The following is a 22,469-nucleotide window of genomic DNA, read 5'->3' as shown; positions in this document are numbered from 1 at the left end:
ATGTCTCCCCTAAAAAAAGTTGTCTTTTACATTATTTGAATGAGAAAATGTTTTCTGATGATAATCAAAAAAAAAAAATTTCTGAGAATGTGTTGCAAGGTCTTAAAGCATGTTCCTATGCACAAGGCTTATGTTTTAACTTTACGGATATTTTGAAAGTGAAAGTGATATTTTTTACAATTTTAAATGCTGATATGAAAGTTATTTCCCGTAATGGAAACAACTACAAAGAAAGAAAGCGTTAAGTTTAAGGACATAATTATGTCCTTAAACTTAACGCTTTCTTTCTTTGTAGTTGTAAAACTTTGAAAGTTTTAGTTCTTTGTAGAACTTTATTAATAAAGTTCAATCAGCAATAATTCTACTTGTGTCATATTTCTACTTGTGTCATATATATATATATATATATATATATATATATATATATATATATATATATATATATATATATATATATATATATATATATATATATATATATATATATATATATATATATAAATGATATCATCAGTATTTTTCCTAACTTTTTCTTTGTGAATAGCGGTTGTTATGATCTTTAGGATCTTATCTTATTGATCAATTTTTAAACATATATTTAAACAGATATATTGAGACTTAAGTTCAATATAAAACAGCAGGTAAACTGGAGTTTTTAGGAATTAAAAGAAAAGTTAGGATATGTTTTAAAAATCGTTAGCGTATTGTTTTCCTGAGCATTTTTACAAAATGTTTTCAAAAATGTGTCTTTAAAAATGTTTAACACCGAAATTTTTGCGCATAAAAACAATCGCAACGGAAATATTTGGTTAGGAAAATTTTTTCTGTCAGACTCTGTTGTTTATGTTTGCGACTAGTCGACTGAAAATCTTTGTTTATATTTAATCATGTTTTACAAATTTATATAAAAGTATCAATTTATTCATACGATGTAAAAACATTTTAAGGTAAATTACGACAGAATCCTTTCCTATATATTTTTTCACAAATATTACTGTTTAATATATATAGTGTCGTTTAATGTATTATAAAGTCGATCGGCAATAAACACCGGAAAATACAATTTACAGATATCATAGATAATCAGTGGTTCTAAATATATAAGCACTTTATTATTTTTTTTTTTTACTGCTGACAATGATAAAAAATGTAATACTTGAAATAATATTTTTTTTTTTTGAAATTAACTCTAAATAAAATACGATATTAATATATTAAATGTTTTAATAAATATTTTTACAAAGATCTTTAGTAGATCAAAGCAGGCAGATGTAAAAATTAGGTGCTAATCAGTTTTAAGTTCGGTAATAAAAAGCTGTAAGCTTATTTATATAGTTAATAGGTATAAAATGCTACCATCATGTTAAAACTGAAAATGTTACCTGCCACTCATTCAAAACAGTTACATTTAAAAAATTAAGAGTATTTTTCAGAACTAAAATAGCATAAATTTATATAAAATTTTTAGAAATGATGTAGTAAATGAATGTATAGCATACTTCTTTCATCAGCAAGCAAGAAGTCATCATGGAAGGTATGTGTAATATTTGTTCAAAATGAATTGTTTTTGCTTGTAGCACATTTGTGTAATACAAAACAATATAAAAGGTCATTATTTACTCACTTTTGATTTTGATAATTTCTTATATTGATAAAAATTGATAAATTTTCTATAAAAGTGAATCTTAATGTCTTCCATCACTATTATAGACAATTTTTATAAATCTTTTTTTGATTTTAACTCATTTCTTATGTGGAAAAATTTATAATCAAAGATTTGCTTATTAAAAATAAAGAAGAACTTTAACATTTAAATATGTGCAGCTTTCCTTATTTGTTTCATTAGTATGTTTCAATTAGTATTTTGTGTTTTTAATACAATTATTAATTACACCAAAAAGGTTTTTGTACAAATAATATTTGTACTAAATGATTTTCTTACAATTAGATGGCAGTTTAATTATATGTTTTATAAAAAATATATCATAATGGTTTACTTAACAATCAAATTTTTAGGTGATAATTTTGATGAACTCTTTGCTTGTATGCCAAGCAATACTGATCCATTGCGTTCTTTTAATTCTGCATCTCGTAGAAGTTTGCGCCGTACAACCTCAGTAAAGAAGGAACAGCTGATTGATAGGCAAGAGTCTCAAGGTAATGCTTTAATTACATCACAAGTTGTGGATATAATTGATAATCAGGATGATATTGATGGAAGTAAAACAATTAAGTTGCTGGCTGCACCCATGGCTCAAAGAAAATCCATCAGGTAAGTTAATTTAAATAATGCCGCAAATGAATTTTTTAAGTGCATATAAAGTTTAATTATATTTGTTAATTTTGATTTTAATTTATTTTTTAAACTGTTGTAAAACTATTAAAGGCATCTCCAAAATTTAACCTACTTGGTCATAAAGTGTGACTAATAATAACACAAATGTAGTTCAGTTTTACTTAATATAAAATTGATGCTATGCAAAGACAATTCTTTTTAATTTTAGGAATATTCAAAAGGTAAAGAGAGCATCTATTAAACATTCAGGAAAACAACTTTCCTATTGGAAAAGTTTTAAGTTGAGGGCAGCAATGGTAAGTTTCATGGCTTTTGAGTAAAAATTTGATGTTTTGAATCAAAAATAATGATATGGATTTGTATTCTATGTAATGCTTTTACTTTCTGATGATATTTTTATCAACAGTGTTATACTATTACATAGCATCAATTCATAATGTAAAAGATTAAAGACTTTCATCATCATAAACTACATCATATTGTTATAATACTTTTATTATAAAAGCAAACAAAAGTTTGATTAAAGCAATAAGTCTATATTGTTTTTTTGTTGTTGGTGTTGTTGTTGTTGTTTTTTTTTAAACAATTAAACCTATAACAGTGTGATCAACAACTACATTCAGCGAGTTCTTTTTGATTTACTAGCTAATACTTATATTCTGACACTGAACTTCATTTTGAAAACTTTTCCCAAAATCTTTTATCAGGTTATGAATTCTTTCTGCACAACCATCAGTAACTGTTTGCTCTTTCACATATGGATAATCTTTATCTGCCAGCTGGCTTATCTTTACACATTTGCCATAACCAGCTGTATAAAGATAAGCCAGGTGGCAACACTTACAGGTTCTTAAAGATTGTTGTCTGGTAAGAACTGACTTAGGTTTTTTTTTATCTTTTAATTCTTTTGGAATTGAAAGTTAAGGACTTGAAATTATTTTTCTGATCAAAGTTGTTTCAATTTGAAAAAACATTCACTAAAGTATTTGAATGATCAGCATAAATATTCTTCCATTTCCATCTTTTTGTTCATGTCAATAATAATCCAACCACAAAAGTTTAATCCATTAAACTTTCTGATTAATTGGAGCAACAGTAGGACTAGAACTTGCCTTTTCTTATGTTTTTGTAGTTTCAACCATTTTACAAGTTTTTTTCTCATCTTCTTTGTTTTATCATTATTAATTAAATTTTCAAAATTATTTTAGAAGAAATATACATATATATATTTTTTCAGACACTGGCCTTGTTTGTATCTCATCTAAAGGAATGGTTTTCTGGTTTAGAACTATGGAGAGGACAATTGAAGGAAGTGGAAGGTTTAGAATTTTCTTAGATTTTCAGTTTAAAGAAATTAAAGTTATTTGTTGTTTAAAAATTTGTTTTGAAAATCTATTTTTTTTACAACATTTATCCATCGATAGTGATAACAGTAATTAAAGTATGATAAAAACATGAAAATTTTTTCTCATTAAATTTCATAGAATATTCTGTACAAAAATAAAAAAAATTTCCTTTAGATTTTAGACTTTAAATTTTCCTGATGATTAGCAACTGAAATCATTTGATATATGGATAATAAAGAATATAGAAACTTATTTGATATATGGATAATAAGCAGCAGCAACTACTTGTTTTTATCTTTTCTTTTGCTGTATTTTACCACTCCACAGCAATTACTACAAAGCATTTTGCTGTATGCTCTAAATTGCACAAGGCATTAAAAACCTGTAATAAATTTTGTATTTTCTTTTGTAATTTCTGTGTTGTAAACTATTTAGTTCAGCTGCTGCATATGGAATTGAGTATTTTAGACTACTCAATGGTTTATGTTATGCAAAACTACTTGATTGGTTACAATGATATATATATATATATATATATATATATATATATATATATATATATATATATATATATATATATATATATATATATATATATATATATATATATATATATATATATATATATATATATATATATATATATATATATATATATATTAGACATGTCCAAAAAACAACTTTTTTTAAAAATGTCTGAGCACAGCCGCTAAATGTGTTCTTTGTAATAAATTAATACTAAATTTAAAAAATTTTTGAATAAAAAAAATTTTTAGGGGTTGCTCAAGACCCTTAAACATCAGACAAGTCCTTAATATTTTGAAAAAAAAAGTTTTTTAAAACCATATCATGTTGGGTCTCAAAAGAAGTGAAATTTTATAAAAATTTCAAAAATATTAACTATTTTATATAAAAATTACCAGTTCAAATTTTATGAAATAAAAACTATCGTTTTTTAACAAAAAATAAAAAAGTGCATATTTTTAAAGTTTTTTTTAATAAACTTTTTAATTTGTGTTTTTTATAAACTTTTTTTATTATTTTTGAAATTTTTATAAAATTTCACTTCTTTTGAGACCCAACATGATATGGTTTTAAAAAACTTTTTTTTTCAAAATATTAGGGACTCGTCTGATGTTTAAGGGTCTTGAGCGACCCCTAAAAATTTTTTTTATTCAAAAATTTTTTAAATTTAGTATTAATTTATTACATAGAACACATTTAGCAGCTGTGCTCAGACATTTTTTAAAAAATTTGTTTTTTGGACATGTCTAATATATATATATATATATATATATATATATATATATATATATATATATATATATATATATATATATATATATATATATACACACACACAATGGGCTTAATAAGTAAGAAGAAGAGTTGTAACATGTTACCATATAGCAGGCTAGCAAGAGATGACATTTTTACTAAAAATTGATTAAATTTAAAAAAAATTCATACAAAATAACAATTACCAGCTAAATTAGCTATATGATTGCATGAAAGCAATCACCTAGCTAATTTTTTTGATCCACATAGCTAATTTAGCTAATTTTATAATTAATATAAGATTAAATAAGTTAGCTATGTAATTGCATAACATCAAATAAGGATAAAAAAAAGTAAAGTTCTTAATTAAAAAAAAAAAGAAATTTATAAAGCACAAATTAAATTTTTTTTTCACAAATGATTACTAAGATACTCATAAGAATTACAAACCCCCTTCCTAGAACTCTGTCTCCTTTAATCGTAAAATCTTTTTTTGTTCTATCAAACTAGATCAAAATTCATTGACAAATTTCAAATTTCATCAAAAAATCTCTTTTCGTTTAAGATTTATAACCGTGCAAAGCTTAAAATTACCTCCAATTACCCCCTGAAATAACTTTAAATGGTCTTAACTTTTTAACGAAAATTTTTTTTGATGTAATTTGAAATCTGTTGATAAATTTTGATCTAGTTTATGATAGAACAAACAAAAATTTGAAAAGTCTTTTTAGGAACCATACCCTAGGGGGGATACAGGGATCGTTTCGAACACCACGAAATCATGCACATGCCCCTGTATTTAGATTTTCAGAAATGTTTGTGATAGTTTTATCAATTTTTTTTTAAAAGTATTTTAAAATGTTTGTTTAACATTGAAATTTACAGACGGGTATGTAATTTTCATTTCTTTCTATTTACATTTTTATTGAAATAAAAACAAAGCAAAGCAACCTTTAATTATTAACAATTACTTAGGTCGTTAGGAAAGTTCGTAGAACTTCATCTATAAAGATACAATGAGACAGGAAATAATTAAATATTTATATATCATTTTAAACTGCGTTTAATTATGAACATTTTAAGTACTTGTTGAAGTATTTTGAATGTTTATTAAAAAAGTTATTTAAATTTTACTATATACGTTTTCAAGAAAAAATTTAAAAATGGATAAATTTGAATATCAAGCATATATTAAAACCCGTGCTCTACTTGGAGTTTCAGCACAAGCCATAACCGATGAGTTGGTTTTAGTTCATGGTGACCAAGCTCCAAAATATAGTACAGTTGCCAAGTGGGCTACTTTATTTAAAGATGGTAGAGAGTCTCGAAGATGATCCTCGCTCAGGGCACCCTCAAACCACGTATACAGCTGAGAATATTGAACGTGTGCGAGCCATTATTGAAGAAAATCCTCATGCAACACATGATATAATTGAAGCCCTGACATCGATTAATCGCTTTACAATCAACGAAATCATTCACAACGCACTTAAAAAAAGAAAATTAACATCATGTTGGATACCCCACAAGTTAACCAATCAAAATCGCAAGAATAGAGTTGAGGCATGTAAGGAAAATTTAGCTCTTTTCAGGAACGGTCCATGGAGACTATGTGATATTATTACAGGGGATGAGTCGTGGTTTTATTTGAGACAAGTTGGACACAAGTCGGCTAACGCTAGTTGGGTCGGTGAAGGTGAAAGTCCAAGAACTATAGTAAGATGCAACAGGTTTCAGCCGAAAAACATGTTCTACATCTTCTTCAAAACAACAGGTGTTGTTCATTTGGGTTATGTTGAAAAGGGAGACACCATTACTAGCGAATATTATATAAAAAATTGTTTGAAACCTCTTATATGCGAAATAAATAAGCAAAGACCTAAAACAGGCACTCAAAATTTCAAATTTCTCCATGATAACGCTTGACCCCATGTCACTGAAACCGTCACAAATTGTCTAAACCAAGCTGGAATTACAATAATTCGCCACCCACCATACTCACCAGACTTAGCTCCATCAGATTATTGGCTATTCGACTTGATAAAAAAAAATCTTGATGACGATACTGACGTCGAAAGTCAAAAAACTTGCATAACGAAGCTACTTCAAAGTATACCCAAAGAAGAGTATAAAAAAACGTTTGACAAATGGCTTGAAAGGATGCAACTTTGTATAGATAACGATGGACATTATTTTGAAGATTTGATAAAACAAAATTAAAAAAAACTCTTCTTTTTTTTTTTTTAGAGGGGAGTTCTACGAACTTTTCTAACGACCTAAGTAGTAAAAACTAGCAGTTGCTAATTATTAATAGTTGTATGATAACTCCTCACACACGTTGACATACGAACTGAAAGCATGTTTTTGGCCATTATATTGACATTTGATTGATACGACCGATATGTAATGCCAATATTATCAATCCATATCAGAAGTTTTTATTTAAAGCATTCATTTTAAAATGCCTAAATATGTAAAAGAACATGGTGATTTTGTTAAAAAGTTTTGCATTTGCTGCTTCAGAAAAGTCAAGGATTTAAGACCAATAGATAATGCTGAAACAACTTATTTAAATCTAAATAAAAAGAATAATGACTATTCAAACCTTATCAAAAATATGTTCTGGAAAGATTATTCAGCAGATAACCCTGACCTTCCTACCATGCTTTGCTCGAAATGTAGAAAAAAGCTTGCAGGGACTGATCCTCACTTCACTATGTGGCTGTGTAACGAAGGCAGTTATAGTATATTGATGTTTAATTTACTTTAGTTAAAATTTAGCTACGTTATTTTGGTTATATAGTTTCCATACATATGCAATAAAATTTAGACCTGAATACCAGAGTTATCAGAGGGAGAAAATGTGAATGTTTTATTTGTGAAAATGGGTGCAAGTCAAAAATGGAAAAAATATTGGGTTTGGTTCCTGAAAACCCTTTTCAATTTTTTTTTTGTTGTATGTTAAACTAGATCAAAATTCATCAACAAATTTCAAATTACATCAAAAAAAAATTTTTTTTTCATTTAAAAATTAAAACCATTTAAAGTTATTTCAGGGGGTAATTGAAGGTAATTTTAAGATTTGCATGGTTATAAATCTTAAAAGAAAAGAGATTTTTTGATGAAATTTGAAATCTGTCGATGAATTTTGATCTAGTATTTAATAGAACAAAAAAAATTTAATCAAGCGGACAGTTAAGGGATGGGGCTGGATTAGTGTAGCTGCAACCACCCTTATTTTTTCCAAGTAATCATTGGACACCAGTAACAACATACTAGAATTTTGAGCATTCCCCATGCCTCTTAGTAATCTATTTGAACAACAAAATTCCTGGGCACTCATCTAAAATATGTGATTTCTCCCCATGCCTCCACTAAAAAAAGTTTTCTTTTACATTTTTTGAATGAGGAAATGTTTTCTGATGATAATAAAAAAAAAATCTCTGGGGATGTGTGCAAGGTTTTAGAGCATGTTCCTATGCACAATGTCTAAGTAAGAATGTGTAGGATGTCTAAGTAAGATGCTTATAAATACTTTGAATTTCAGCAATAAATATTGTTTAATTGTTACTCTTAATATTGTATAAGTAATATTAATATTAATATTAATAATATATAAAAATGATTAATCAAATATTGTGTGACTATTATTAACGATTTTCTATAAACAGTAATATTGACTAAGTGATGATTAATCAGGTGATGACAGTTTTTTACAGGTTGTCAAGATAATAGATGATTAGTTGGCAAACATTTGGTATACCAATTAATGGTTTAAAAGAGAAGTTACAGGTCTAATTTTAAAACTAAATGAATTTTTTTCTCAGGTCATTTTGGAAATGGTGTTCTGTCTTATTTTGTATTCTTAAAGTCATTGCTCTTCCTGAATATTGCTATCTTCATAGTTGAGTTCAGCTTTGTTGTAATACCTCAAATATTTGTAAATTATAAACAATTGGCACCACATAATGCTACAATCAGTTGTGCAAAACAAGATAACTTTTATGGCAGTCACTCCAAAGCTGATCAAGTATTGGATTTCTTCACTGGTCAGGTACTATTTCATTTTATTTTTAATCTTTTTCATTTCAACTTTATAAGATGTTTTTTGTTAAAAATAAAAGAGTTCAGAAATTATAACTTGTTAATTTTTCCTTGATGTAAAAGATTGAAAAAAATCATCTTTTTCTTTTAAAAATATTTCAAATATTCTTAAAACTTGTCATACCAAAGTTTAGAATTCACTTAAAAATAATGCATTTCCTTATATTTTTTAATAAAATGCTTTGAATTTTCATGAAATTTTGTGAGTAAATTGCAGATAACAAGATGTAATGAATACACTAGAATTAAAAACATATTTCCATTTGTATAAAAATGTATAATTGGATAGTCACCATTAAATCACATTTTCATCAAAGAACCCGTTTCTTTTAATAACTGCCTCATACAATCTTACAATTCTATGCATCTTAGAGAAGGTTCCAAAGATTATTTTTGGATATTAGACTATGATTTTATGTCATGGTTTAATTATTTTCATAGCAACTTAATGGAATTCAAATCTGGGGTTTGAGGCAGCCATACTGTAATTTCTAGCAAGTTCTTGCTTTTTTTATATATATTCTTTACATATTATTGCAGTATATTTTGGGTAATCATCTTGTAACAGAACAAAGCATTTCTCAATTAAGCCCCTGAAGAGTTTGAATTATTCTTCAGAAGTTCAATAAAAATTTTCTTCAGAAAATCAATGATATCATAACTCTCCTTCTTTGATGTATCATAGATCCTTTTAAGATCACATGTTCCACTTGATAAAAATTATCCCTAGGCCATAACTGAGCCACCACTGTGTTTCAATGTTAGAGCAATACAGGTGATATCATCTCTTCATATGTATGCTGTACATATATCATGCCTATTTGTGTCGAAAACTAGAAATTTAGATTCATCTGTCCAAAGAACTTTAGACCATTCAAATAGACTCCAATCCCAATCTATTATTGCCCATTTAATCTCTTTATAAAATTTACTTTTTTTAGCAGAGGCTTTTTTTTACAATAATGCATTCTTTTAGACCAGCATCTAACAATTGTCATCTCAATATCACTAAAGAGGCTTCTTTATTTTGGGTTATTAAATTCAGTTTGTATCTGAGGAGCGGTTAAATGTTTATTTTACTTAGAAATAAATTTTATCCATAATTCATCTACCTTGGATGGCTTAATGATAACCTTACTGATCTTGGTAGATCACTTAAAGTATCATGAGTATAAAATCTCTTTATTGTCCCTTGAACTCCTCTGTAGGATATTTTAAATTTTTTTGCAATTTCTCTAATGAAATAATGTTCTTTGTGCAAAGTGATTACTGCACTTCTGTTTGAAATGCTGATCTCCTTTGATTTTATCATATTTCTAAAAATATATTCAACAATATGCTAAATGGTTTGAAAATTTGAAATTTTTTTAAGAAAAATCAACCTAAAAAAGTTAATCATTCAGATAAAGAAACAAGACAAAAAATGAAAAAATCAATATCAAAAATTTATACTAAAGTTCATAAAATATAATATGTTATGTATGTACAATAAAGACTATTTGTTTTATATTATCATACAACACTTACTTAACTTCAGCATGTAAGTTTTTAAAAAATTTCAGATATTATTTAAAAAGTTTTTAAACTACAATAAATAAAAAAATGCCTATAAAAATATATCACAGAAAAAATATATCATAGAATATTTGAAAATTAATATGAAAATTCCAAACTTTTGGCCAGTATTGTATATTGAATTTAGTGAAATTTTCAATAAGTTCTTAAAAAGAAACAACCCATGTTAATGATAGTTTGCAATATATTCTTGTTTTTTTAAATAAAATATATTTTAATTGGAATGGTAATAAGATTTTCATTATTTTTAATATCATCTTTGTTTTGTTATCCGTTCATTCATAAATAAAAATATTTATTTTGTATAAAAGTTAGCAATAAAGATAATATAAATATTTAATATACAACTAATAGAAATATTTATAGTATCAAGTTAATATTATCTTATCATTTATTTATAACAGGGTTACATAAATACAACCCTGATGTTCTACAGCAACTATCAAGACCAAATTGTCTATAGCAAAAGTGGACACTCATATGACATTCCTCTTGCATATATTTTGGTTGGTGGATCTTATTTTCTTCTTAGTCTCTTTATGATGGTCAAAAAGTAAATAAATTATTAATTTTAAATATTGTTTTTTATGTAATGAAACATTTTTGTCCTAAATCTATATTAATCAATCTCTGGCACAACTACTACCTAGAGAGCTGGTACCTACTGTATCGTTTTTACAAGAAAAGTATACTCTTCTTAGTTAATCTACAATAATTTGAGATCTTACTTAAATATATTGTCATAAATTATCTTGTTTGAATATAGTGTTATAAGTTGTCTTAACTAACTGTAGTTTTAAATAATCTTTCCAAAAGGGCATTTAACTAAATTTTATTATTGAAATTTTGTAATAATATTGAAAGTATAAATAATCTATAAAATATTTTTAAGCAAAAAAAGTAACGTTTTTAATAGCTACAAAATCCTCAGAATCTGTTCAATTTTTTTTTAATATTTTATTAGATTTTACTACTAACCTCTTTAAAGGAGTCATATATAGCATATGTATTTCAATATGAAAACATTCAAGAGTTTTTTTCTGATTTTTTTTTAATTCAGTCTGGCTCAAGGGTTTACAGAAAGTGTCATAGAGAGTGGTGGGTTCTTTTACTCATACTGCAACAAAGTATTTGCAGGCTGGGACTACTGTATTACAAATGAGAAGGCTGCTGGTCTTAAGAGTAATTGCATTTTCAATGACTTTGAAGTATATTCTTATCTGATGTTTTTTTATAATTTTTTATTACCTTCCTTTTTTTTGTCCTAATTCCAAATTAAGAAATACTGAAAATATAATAAAACAATAAAACATCCTTTATGTTTATTACAAACATTGTAACTGACATTATGTCTATAGCACATGTTGTAACTAAGTGAAAATTATTTTATTCCATAAAGTGTTGATTGTTTTAAATTTTTGCTTAAGTCATTCGTTCTACGTTTTTAGTAAATTATGTTCTCTGTTTTTTCAGGCAGAGTTATCTGAAGAAAAGCGATTAGAAGCAATGAAAAATCGAACACACTGGGATATGTTAAAAATTTACTTTTTGAGATTACTGGTCTCTCTTTTTGTTATGTTGTTACTTGCTGGATCAATATATGTCATTGTTAGGTCTGTTGAAGTGTCACAAAACTCGGTATGTCATTAGTTTTTTTCAGTTTTTTATAAATCTCATAGCAAGGCTTGAATTAGTGTCCATTTGTCTAACTTCATTATTCAGGTATGATATAAAACATTAACTGAGTGATTACTTCATTGCAATTAAATGACTTTGAAAACCATGCTTAACTTTCATCATCCTTACCTCTCATCATCCTTACCTCTCATCATCCTTACCTCTCATTATACTTTCTACAGAGTCTGAACCTTTTATTAATTTATTTACATAAAAACCCCTGTTAAGGTAAAGTTTTTTTATACATTTTTATTGTATACTAATACTAAAAAGATAAGAAAAATTTCTCACCAAAACATTTTGGGGTAAGATACCTTGGGAAAAAAGGTTTTACTTCACAATTTTTTTACTTGCTTCAAAGGTCTAAACACTCAATAATTGTGTTTAGTAAAGATCTTTGTGCTGTGCAATGTTAGGTATGACCAATCATAAAAGTATATTTGAAATCCTATTTCAGCCATTGTTGTTTATTTTATTTTTTTGTTAATTTTTATGAGTAAGGATATTATCTCCATTCTTATGATTTAAAGTTTTTTGAAGATTTTTTTGGTTGGAAACTTGAAAAAAAGTATTCATAAAAACTTTCCTTCAGGCTTTAGTTCAAGGTGGTAATTCTTTTGTCACTATCATCAAGCGATGGGCATCTTCATTAACAATCAGTGTATTGAATATTTTTCTCCCATTTGTGTTTGAGTTTCTTGCATCAGTTGAGCAATGGAGCCCTCGAGTAGAGCTTGCAATGTCACTTTGGAGGTTGTCACTTTTTACTGATGAAAAAAGGTATAAAATCACTAAATCAAGAAGAAGTAAAACTACATATTCCATCTCTTTTTTTACAGAGCAGTTTTACTGAAATTAGCATCTGTGGCAGTGTTGGTAATTACACTATTTATCTCTTATTCAGGTTATAGCGATGGGCAACAGGTAATCATTTTTAGTATAAACTTTTGAAGTAAATGTCTTACTTTTGAATTTCCAGATTTTTGTTTGTAAACATTTTTTTACTCTGTAATTTATTAAGGTTTTAGTTTAATTAATGTCAATGAAAATAACATTAATAAGTAACAGTAATAAAAAATGATTCTTCATTATGTTAGCAAAACAAAGGAAACAATTTGTATTCTTGTTTTACTTTTTGTTTTGGTATCCAATAAATAAATATTTTCTAAAAGATAAAGAAAAAGTGATTTAAAGCTATTGTTGTTTTCAATTTAGTGTTGGGAAAATGAAATTGCTGCTCAAATGTTCAACTTAATCCTGATTGATTTCTTCATTAGCGTTGGTTTGACAATTATTACTGAAACTGGAAGAAAGTAAATTTGTAAAGATTTAAAAAAGATCCTTTATATTTTCTTGTCTTCTTTTAAATTATAATGAATTTCACTTTACTTAGATATGTATCCCGTTATTTTAATTGTGGTTGTCGTATTGGTGAAAAAATTGGAATGCAAGAGTTTCAAATACCAAAAAATGTTCTTGATCTAGTCTACGGACAATCTCTATTATGGTAATTTATATTTTTTCTACTTTCTAAAGTAAAAATCTTTTAAAGTTAACTTTTATAAAAGTAATTTGAATGGTTTAGGATTGGGTCATATTTTGCACCTATTATTCCTGTAATTGGTATTCTTAAGTTAGTAGTCATGTTTTATGTTAAAAAGGTAAGCTAAATATTGATGTTTTCTAAAAAATGATTTTTTTTATATTCTAAAAAATTTCTATGATTTAAAAGTTTCTTTTCCAATATGTTAACATGATTATTGTTGAATTTAAAATTTTTATACTTGGACAAACAAAGAATAAGAATTTAATTTATGATTATAAAGAATGGACCCTTCTCAATTCAAAAACACTATGAAGTCTTTAAAAGGACTGTGAAATGTCTTTGAATTCAGGGGAGTCCATTTTCTATAATAATAAATGCATATGTATGTATGTATGTATGTATGTATGTATGTATGTATGTATGTATGTATGTATGTATGTATGTATGTATGTATGTATGTATGTATGTATGTATGTATGTATGTATGTATGTATGTATGTATGTATATGCACTTTATCATCAAGTTGTTTCTTAAATTCTTAGTTGGATTTAGGTCAGGAGATTGTGTAGGATTGAAATATAGGTTTCATTTCTCTTGTGAAACTTTAGATAAGTTTGATGTACAACTGCAAACCATCTACCACTTCATACCAGGGTGCAAGATCAAACTACTTTTTTACTTTACTTCTTCTGCTCACTTTCTTGCTGTGTACTGTTGCTGTTGGGTGGGGTTTAACAAGGTATTATTTTATCTTATTTTTTTTCTTTTTTTCTTAACATTTATGAAGGATTATTAAGATTTTTTGAATGAAGTTTTTGGATAAGAAACAAGTAATTCCAGTAATGGAAAAAAGAAAAATATGTTTTTGTTGTTAAAAGTATGAAAACAACAAATTACAAAGAAAAATATTTTTGAAGTTGTTTACTATGCAACTGTTTATTTTATGGCAACCATGTCTTTTTTAGTGCAAAATGAGCATGCGTTTTTATACCCCTTATTTAATTCAAATCATTTAAATTTATTTAAAGTGACTGTAAATGGTTTACCCAACTTAAATACTTTTTATCATAAGCCATCTTTAAAAATGAGAAGCTGATCATTTTTAATTTCATACTTTTTGTCTAATTAGTCATAAACTAATAAAACAAGGTTTTATTCTAGAAAGAACTTTTAAAGAGCAGAAAGAACTTTGCATAATACTTTCCAAGCACTTCAGTAGATGTGAAATGTTTTTAAAAAATCAAATAGAAAAGTTTATTTACGTATTTACCATAAAAGTATTAAAATCATCTTTGAAAGTCTTTACAAGTTTGATGCAAAATTCCTTCAGTAGGATTAAAAGTTTCTCTTATCATTGTTGTGGAAATGTGGAGTGCCAAATTGTCAAAAGAAAAAATTAGTGGTGTGCTTTAGTGAGTCATTCTCGAAATTGCGTTGTAAAAAACGTTTGAGATTTGGAGTATCATAAAAAAAATTTAAAAATTAAATATCTTTGAACATCGCTGATAATTTTGAACTTTTTCAAATATCTTTGAACATCGCTGATAATTTTGAACTTTTTCAAATATCTTTGAACATCGCTGATAATTTTGAACTTTTTCAAATATCTTTGAACATCGCTGATAATTTTGAACTTTTTCAAATATCTTTGAACATCGCTGATAATTTTGAACTTTTTCAAATATCTTTGAACATCGCTGATAATTTTGAACTTTTTCAAATATCTTTGAACATCGCTGATAATTTTGAACTTTTTCAAATATCTTTGAACATCGCTGATAATTTTGAACTTTTTCAAATATCTTTGAACATCGCTGATAATTTTGAACTTTTTCAAATATCTTTGAACATCGCTGATAATTTTGAACTTTTTCAAATATCTTTGAACATCGCTGATAATTTTGAACTTTTTCAAATATCTTTGAACATCGCTGATAATTTTGAACTTTTTCAAATATCTTTGAACATCGCTGATAATTTTGAACTTTTTCAAATATCTTTGAACATCGCTGATAATTTTGAACTTTTTCAAATATCTTTGAACATCGCTGATAATTTTGAACTTTTTCAAATATCTTTGAACATCGCTGATAATTTTGAACTTTTTCAAATATCTTTGAACATCGCTGATAATTTTGAACTTTTTCAAATATCTTTGAACATCGCTGATAATTTTGAACTTTTTCAAATATCTTTGAACATCGCTGATAATTTTGAACTTTTTCAAATATCTTTGAACATCGCTGATAATTTTGAACTTTTTCAAATATCTTTGAACATCGCTGATAATTTTGAACTTTTTCAAATATCTTTGAACATCGCTGATAATTTTGAACTTTTTCAAATATCTTTGAACATCGCTGATAATTTTGAACTTTTTCAAATATCTTTGAACATCGCTGATAATTTTGAACTTTTTCAAATATCTTTGAACATCGCTGATAATTTTGAACTTTTTCAAATATCTTTGAACATCGCTGATAATTTTGAACTTTTTCAAATATCTTTGAACATCGCTGATAATTTTGAACTTTTTCAAATATCTTTGAACATCGCTGATAATTTTGAACTTTTTCAAATATCTTTGAACATCGCTGATAATTTTGAACTTTTTCAAATATCTTTGAACATCGCTGATAATTTTGAACTTTTTCAAATATCTTTGAACATCGCTGATAATTTTGAACTTTTTCAAATATCTTTGAACATCGCTGATAATTTTGAACTTTTTCAAATATCTTTGAACATCGCTGATAATTTTGAACTTTTTCAAATATCTTTGAACATCGCTGATAATTTTGAACTTTTTCAAATATCTTTGAACATCGCTGATAATTTTGAACTTTTTCAAATATCTTTGAACATCGCTGATAATTTTGAACTTTTTCAAATATCTTTGAACATCGCTGATAATTTTGAACTTTTTCAAATATCTTTGAACATCGCTGATAATTTTGAACTTTTTCAAATATCTTTGAACATCGCTGATAATTTTGAACTTTTTCAAATATCTTTGAACATCGCTGATAATTTTGAACTTTTTCAAATATCTTTGAACATCGCTGATAATTTTGAACTTTTTCAAATATCTTTGAACATCGCTGATAATTTTGAACTTTTTCAAATATCTTTGAACATCGCTGATAATTTTGAACTTTTTCAAATATCTTTGAACATCGCTGATAATTTTGAACTTTTTCAAATATCTTTGAACATCGCTGATAATTTTGAACTTTTTCAAATATCTTTGAACATCGCTGATAATTTTGAACTTTTTCAAATATCTTTGAACATCGCTGATAATTTTGAACTTTTTCAAATATCTTTGAACATCGCTGATAATTTTGAACTTTTTCAAATATCTTTGAACATCGCTGATAATTTTGAACTTTTTCAAATATCTTTGAACATCGCTGATAATTTTGAACTTTTTCAAATATCTTTGAACATCGCTGATAATTTTGAACTTTTTCAAATATCTTTGAACATCGCTGATAATTTTGAACTTTTTCAAATATCTTTGAACATCGCTGATAATTTTGAACTTTTTCAAATATCTTTGAACATCGCTGATAATTTTGAACTTTTTCAAATATCTTTGAACATCGCTGATAATTTTGAACTTTTTCAAATATCTTTGAACATCGCTGATAATTTTGAACTTTTTCAAATATCTTTGAACATCGCTGATAATTTTGAACTTTTTCAAATATCTTTGAACATCGCTGATAATTTTGAACTTTTTCAAATATCTTTGAACATCGCTGATAATTTTGAACTTTTTCAAATATCTTTGAACATCGCTGATAATTTTGAACTTTTTCAAATATCTTTGAACATCGCTGATAATTTTGAACTTTTTCAAATATCTTTGAACATCGCTGATAATTTTGAACTTTTTCAAATATCTTTGAACATCGCTGATAATTTTGAACTTTTTCAAATATCTTTGAACATCGCTGATAATTTTGAACTTTTTCAAATATCTTTGAACATCGCTGATAATTTTGAACTTTTTCAAATATCTTTGAACATCGCTGATAATTTTGAACTTTTTCAAATATCTTTGAACATCGCTGATAATTTTGAACTTTTTCAAATATCTTTGAACATCGCTGATAATTTTGAACTTTTTCAAATATCTTTGAACATCGCTGATAATTTTGAACTTTTTCAAATATCTTTGAACATCGCTGATAATTTTGAACTTTTTCAAATATCTTTGAACATCGCTGATAATTTTGAACTTTTTCAAATATCTTTGAACATCGCTGATAATTTTGAACTTTTTCAAATATCTTTGAACATCGCTGATAATTTTGAACTTTTTCAAATATCTTTGAACATCGCTGATAATTTTGAACTTTTTCAAATATCTTTGAACATCGCTGATAATTTTGAACTTTTTCAAATATCTTTGAACATCGCTGATAATTTTGAACTTTTTCAAATATCTTTGAACATCGCTGATAATTTTGAACTTTTTCAAATATCTTTGAACATCGCTGATAATTTTGAACTTTTTCAAATATCTTTGAACATCGCTGATAATTTTGAACTTTTTCAAATATCTTTGAACATCGCTGATAATTTTGAACTTTTTCAAATATCTTTGAACATCGCTGATAATTTTGAACTTTTTCAAATATCTTTGAACATCGCTGATAATTTTGAACTTTTTCAAATATCTTTGAACATCGTGTTAATCGCTGATGTTTTTTTTTTACTAAAGAATTTAAAAAAAAAAAAATTTACTAAAGCGAAATATTCCAGAAAAATATATTGTCTTCCAAAATATAACTGAGCTTTGATAATTTTCATATTTGTTTCGCTCATTCTACATAGTATGAACTATTTAACATCTGAATTTGTCCCCTACTCGTATATGGAAATGTAATAAGACGATAAATTGTTTTAAAAAAACAGGACTCAGGAAAAAGGTTTGCGCTTTAAAGGTACTTTACTACATATTATGATGTTACTTATATTGAACTTTCTTTTATTTTAGAATCACTACTTCTTGTTGTGGACCATTTGCGTAAGTTGTTAAACTATGATTAATCGTTTTTGAACATAAACAGTCCGAAAAATCTTAAAGAATAATCTGCATGAATCTCAAAGAAGCTTTGTAACACTCAGTATTTCAATGTCATTTAAATAAGTGTTTTGCTGATCAAAGTTTTAAAAATAGAACCAAAAAATTAGTTAGGTTTTCTTTGAGTTGAGTTTTCATGTTGGATGGATATGACCACATAGCAATAGATTGTTTCTAATCAATTGGAAGAAGTAGTTCCGTGTGGGACATTTCTACATAAGCAATTTGAAGTGAACTTCCTTCCACCTTGTGTGCATTACGTCATAAATGTATGACCTGTAGTTTTTATTTAAGTTTAATCTTCTTATTCTTTTTTCGTCTTTTTCAGGAATAAAGAAAACAACCCAAATAAAAAAATGTTGGATATCATCGGCGAAAGGATCGATAAATGGCCCGAAACTATTTCAAAAATTTTCTACTTTTTACGAACTACAGTTTTTATCTTTCCTCTGTTCATCATTATTTTGTGAGATTCCCTGTTCCTCATAATTTTTTGAGTTTGTTACTTCCTCATAATTTTGTGAGTTTGTTTCTTAAACTAAAATAAGGAATTTTCTTTTCCTTTAGTTTACTTCTTTATTATTATTATGCGATGACAAAATCTCACGAAAAAATGATCCTCGTTCTAAAAGATCGGCTTATTATGGTAAAGTTGTCGTCTTAAATTTTTTCATCTTAAAAACGTTTGACTTTTTATTAATTTATTTGCATTTATGCTTTTCTTAGGAGGGTCGAGATAAGCGTTTTTTGATGGATCGACTTATGCGAGAAAATATGTTCAGACAACCATTCGCTTCTACCGATGCCCCTGTCGCTCCACAAATGCCTCCCGTTAGTTCATGATTCGTTAAACTAATAGTTCACAAAGCAATTATTACTAAATAATTCACTAAAGCATTGTAGTTTTAAAAGTTCGTATCAAGTTAATGAAATGTTTAACATCAGGTTTTTTAGGTTTTTTTTTTTTTTTTTTTTTTTTTGAGAACAAAGTTTTAAAAAATTTGAATTTCTGTAGAAAGGAAACCTTAATTTTTTTCATCGGTTTTTGAATTATTTTTTTAAATGTTGTAATATATATAATTTTTTTATATAATTTGTATAGTCTTTGTCTGTTTCGTATTTATAATGTTTTTGGGATGATTTTCTCTGGAATATTTAAAGTTTTTTGAAATGTTAAAATTTATTAATGTTGAATAAATTCATCCTCTGCATAAAATTATAGTAACACTGAGTAGTATTAATTGATCGTTACCTAAACGGGTAAATAAACTCGTTTTATTTAAGTTTAAAATTGATGTGCAAGGAGTTGATGAGAGAAATTAGAATCTTTAGCGAATTTTAATTATACGTATTCTAACCTTTTACGATTTATACTGTCCGAAAAATTTTTTGTTTCCTGGAATCTGAGCGCTATTTCTAATAGAGTTTTATAAGCTAATATCAAATCCGAGCATCATTTTTTTCTACGTTGTCAGGTAAAAAAGGTTTTCGCAAATTTAAATTTCATTTTTATCTGCCTTTTTTGGAATGTGGTAGGGAAACCAGGTGGGCGTGATACTCTGAGATGCATGATACACTTTAAATTTACAATCAAGAATGATTATGGCCTGTGATAAATGGTCATTATTTTGATATTTAAAGTTATTCTTTGTTTTGATTTTAAGTTGAAAACTTTCCTCAGTTCTCCTAATTCATATGCTTATGTTACCTTTTTTACAAATGTCAAATTTAATGCTTTTGTTATGTCCTTAAAAATGTTTTATTTTTCAGACAAAGCTATTTATGATATCTTCTAAATGTCTTGAAACATAAATATCAAATCTTTCTTCTTCATGCGGAGAAAACGCACCAAAAACACAGCAAGCGGACAATGGTTTCTATTCAAAAAAGTTTAAACGTATTTTAAATGTAAAGTTGGTGAACAGAACAAACCTTGGACTCACTGTGTCATTAGAAAAATATGCACCATAAACTTAATAATCTGTACAGCCAAGCTTTTTTCTGACTGTACGCTAAAGAGTTGCAGAGACTAAGGCATTAACAGTCGAGCGAATTATTTAGATTACATATTGAAAGATTGGCTTCCACTGCGTACTGCATAAATCTGTAGTTAAACTTGAATTGAAAATAAACTTTGTCCAAGACACGATCAGAAATGGCGATGGTTTTAGGTAGCTTTAGAATTACTTTCAAGAATTAGTGAGGCTAAAATTAGAGGGAACTTTTAGTTTCCTCCGAATTTCAATGTTTGCGATGAACACGGAGAACGATTTCATTAAAAGAAAATTATCTAGGAAATGATACCATGTTGTAATGTAACACTGATAATAATAATGATAATATACTATCATATCATAGAATAAGTTCAAAGAGAAAAGGTTTGGGTTTTGGTAAACCTGTTTCTAATGGTTACTGTTATAAACATTTGAATTCCCCTCTCCCAGTATTTTTTTACCATATTAAGCATAAAAAGTAGTTTTCTCAATGCACCAGTTAAAGCATAGCAAAAAAAATAAAGAGTTTATTTGCTGCAAAAAATATGGTTTCTAACTTATGCGATGTATAACACTTTGAACGTGGAGTAACGTTTTATAGTGACTTCGTCAGAACTGTTTAAAAAGAAAATAATGTTCTTATGCGATGTACAAGTTGAAGAAAACAACAGATTACCCAATCAGATGGCGCATTAAATTTTGAATAGATTTTCTATTTCTTTAGATTTAAAAGAGTAAATTTTCTAATATGCTACATAAATGTAAATATTTTTTGAACTTGCTACTTTTACTTATGATTTCTGTTTTTGAATTATAAAGTACATACAACATAATTGAATTTCAATTTAACGTTGTTAATGTTTTGAATGGATCATAGCGCATTGGTCTAATGATATGTTAAGAAAAGGGAAAAATTATGAAAGAATCTTTTATAAATACCAAAAAAATTAACTGTTGGCACTAAATATTACCTGAAGTTTTTAAAAATCTACTCACTGTATATCAAAAGGCTTCTTTAAAATAGTTTAAAATAGTAAAAAATACATCATAAGTTGTCAAGGAGATGTCAAAAAAACTTTGTCCGATTAAGAGAAAACTTTTCCCCTAACTCTTACTTAGCAACCTCATCACCTAGAAAACGTCAGGTTCGTTTATTCAAAAATTTAAAAACTAAGTGGCAACTGCAACACTTTAGTGTATGTATGAGTTTAAAAAGCTTATCTTGAGAAAGATTAAGAAAAATCCTCAACTATTTCCTGAATTGAAAATATTTCAAGTTTTATGACTTTAAGGGTGAATTAAAATAAAGGTTCTGCTTATCAGAAAATATTCAGCTAGATTAACATTAAGGTTCTGTTTAGGAGAGAAAACCCTTAAGCTACATACATGAGGCTGTCTCGATTAGTATCTCTTTAATGACAAAAAAAACCATTAATCCAAAAACAAGAAATTTTTTTTTAATTCTAAATTGTTATGCTTTTTATCCTGCTGTGTTTTTGCCAATGTTGAGAAAATTATGTTGCAATCATTTTCAAATCATTTTCAAATAACATCCTG

At 26.7% G+C, this 22,469-nt stretch overlaps 1 protein-coding gene across 1 annotated transcript; it reads left to right on the top strand.

Moving 5' to 3' along the window:
• The first annotated feature begins 831 nt into the window (after nt 1-831).
• LOC149878370 (transmembrane channel-like protein 7) lies at nt 832-19,859 on the top strand. The gene is made up of 19 exons (XM_090072441.1): nt 832-947; nt 1,469-1,534; nt 2,017-2,272; nt 2,505-2,592; nt 3,534-3,615; nt 8,748-8,974; nt 11,004-11,152; nt 11,660-11,807; nt 12,073-12,237; nt 12,869-13,029; nt 13,116-13,200; nt 13,492-13,589; nt 13,670-13,783; nt 13,862-13,937; nt 14,432-14,562; nt 18,832-18,861; nt 19,247-19,384; nt 19,486-19,564; nt 19,645-19,859. The coding sequence occupies exons 2-19, from the start codon at nt 1,528-1,530 to the stop codon at nt 19,759-19,761; spliced, it is 2,151 nt and encodes a 716-aa protein (XP_089928567.1). The 5' UTR covers nt 832-947; nt 1,469-1,527; the 3' UTR covers nt 19,762-19,859.
• Nucleotides 19,860-22,469: the final 2,610 nt, after the last annotated feature.

Source organism: Hydra viridissima, unplaced genomic scaffold, assembly GCF_058129835.1.
Source record: "Hydra viridissima isolate aposymbiotic clone 2 unplaced genomic scaffold, HvirCarnegie_v1 scaffold_15, whole genome shotgun sequence".
Lineage (NCBI taxonomy): Eukaryota > Metazoa > Cnidaria > Hydrozoa > Anthoathecata > Hydridae > Hydra > Hydra viridissima.
This window is presented reverse-complemented; position numbering and strand designations above follow the sequence as displayed.

Coding starts and splice junctions, on each gene's coding strand:
- LOC149878370 (XM_090072441.1), top strand. Junction 13,030..13,115: donor CTTGCAATGTCACTTTGGAG/GTTGTCACTTTT, acceptor CTTTTTTTACAG/AGCAGTTTTACTGAAATTAG. Junction 13,201..13,491: donor GTTATAGCGATGGGCAACAG/GTAATCATTTTT, acceptor TTTTCAATTTAG/TGTTGGGAAAATGAAATTGC.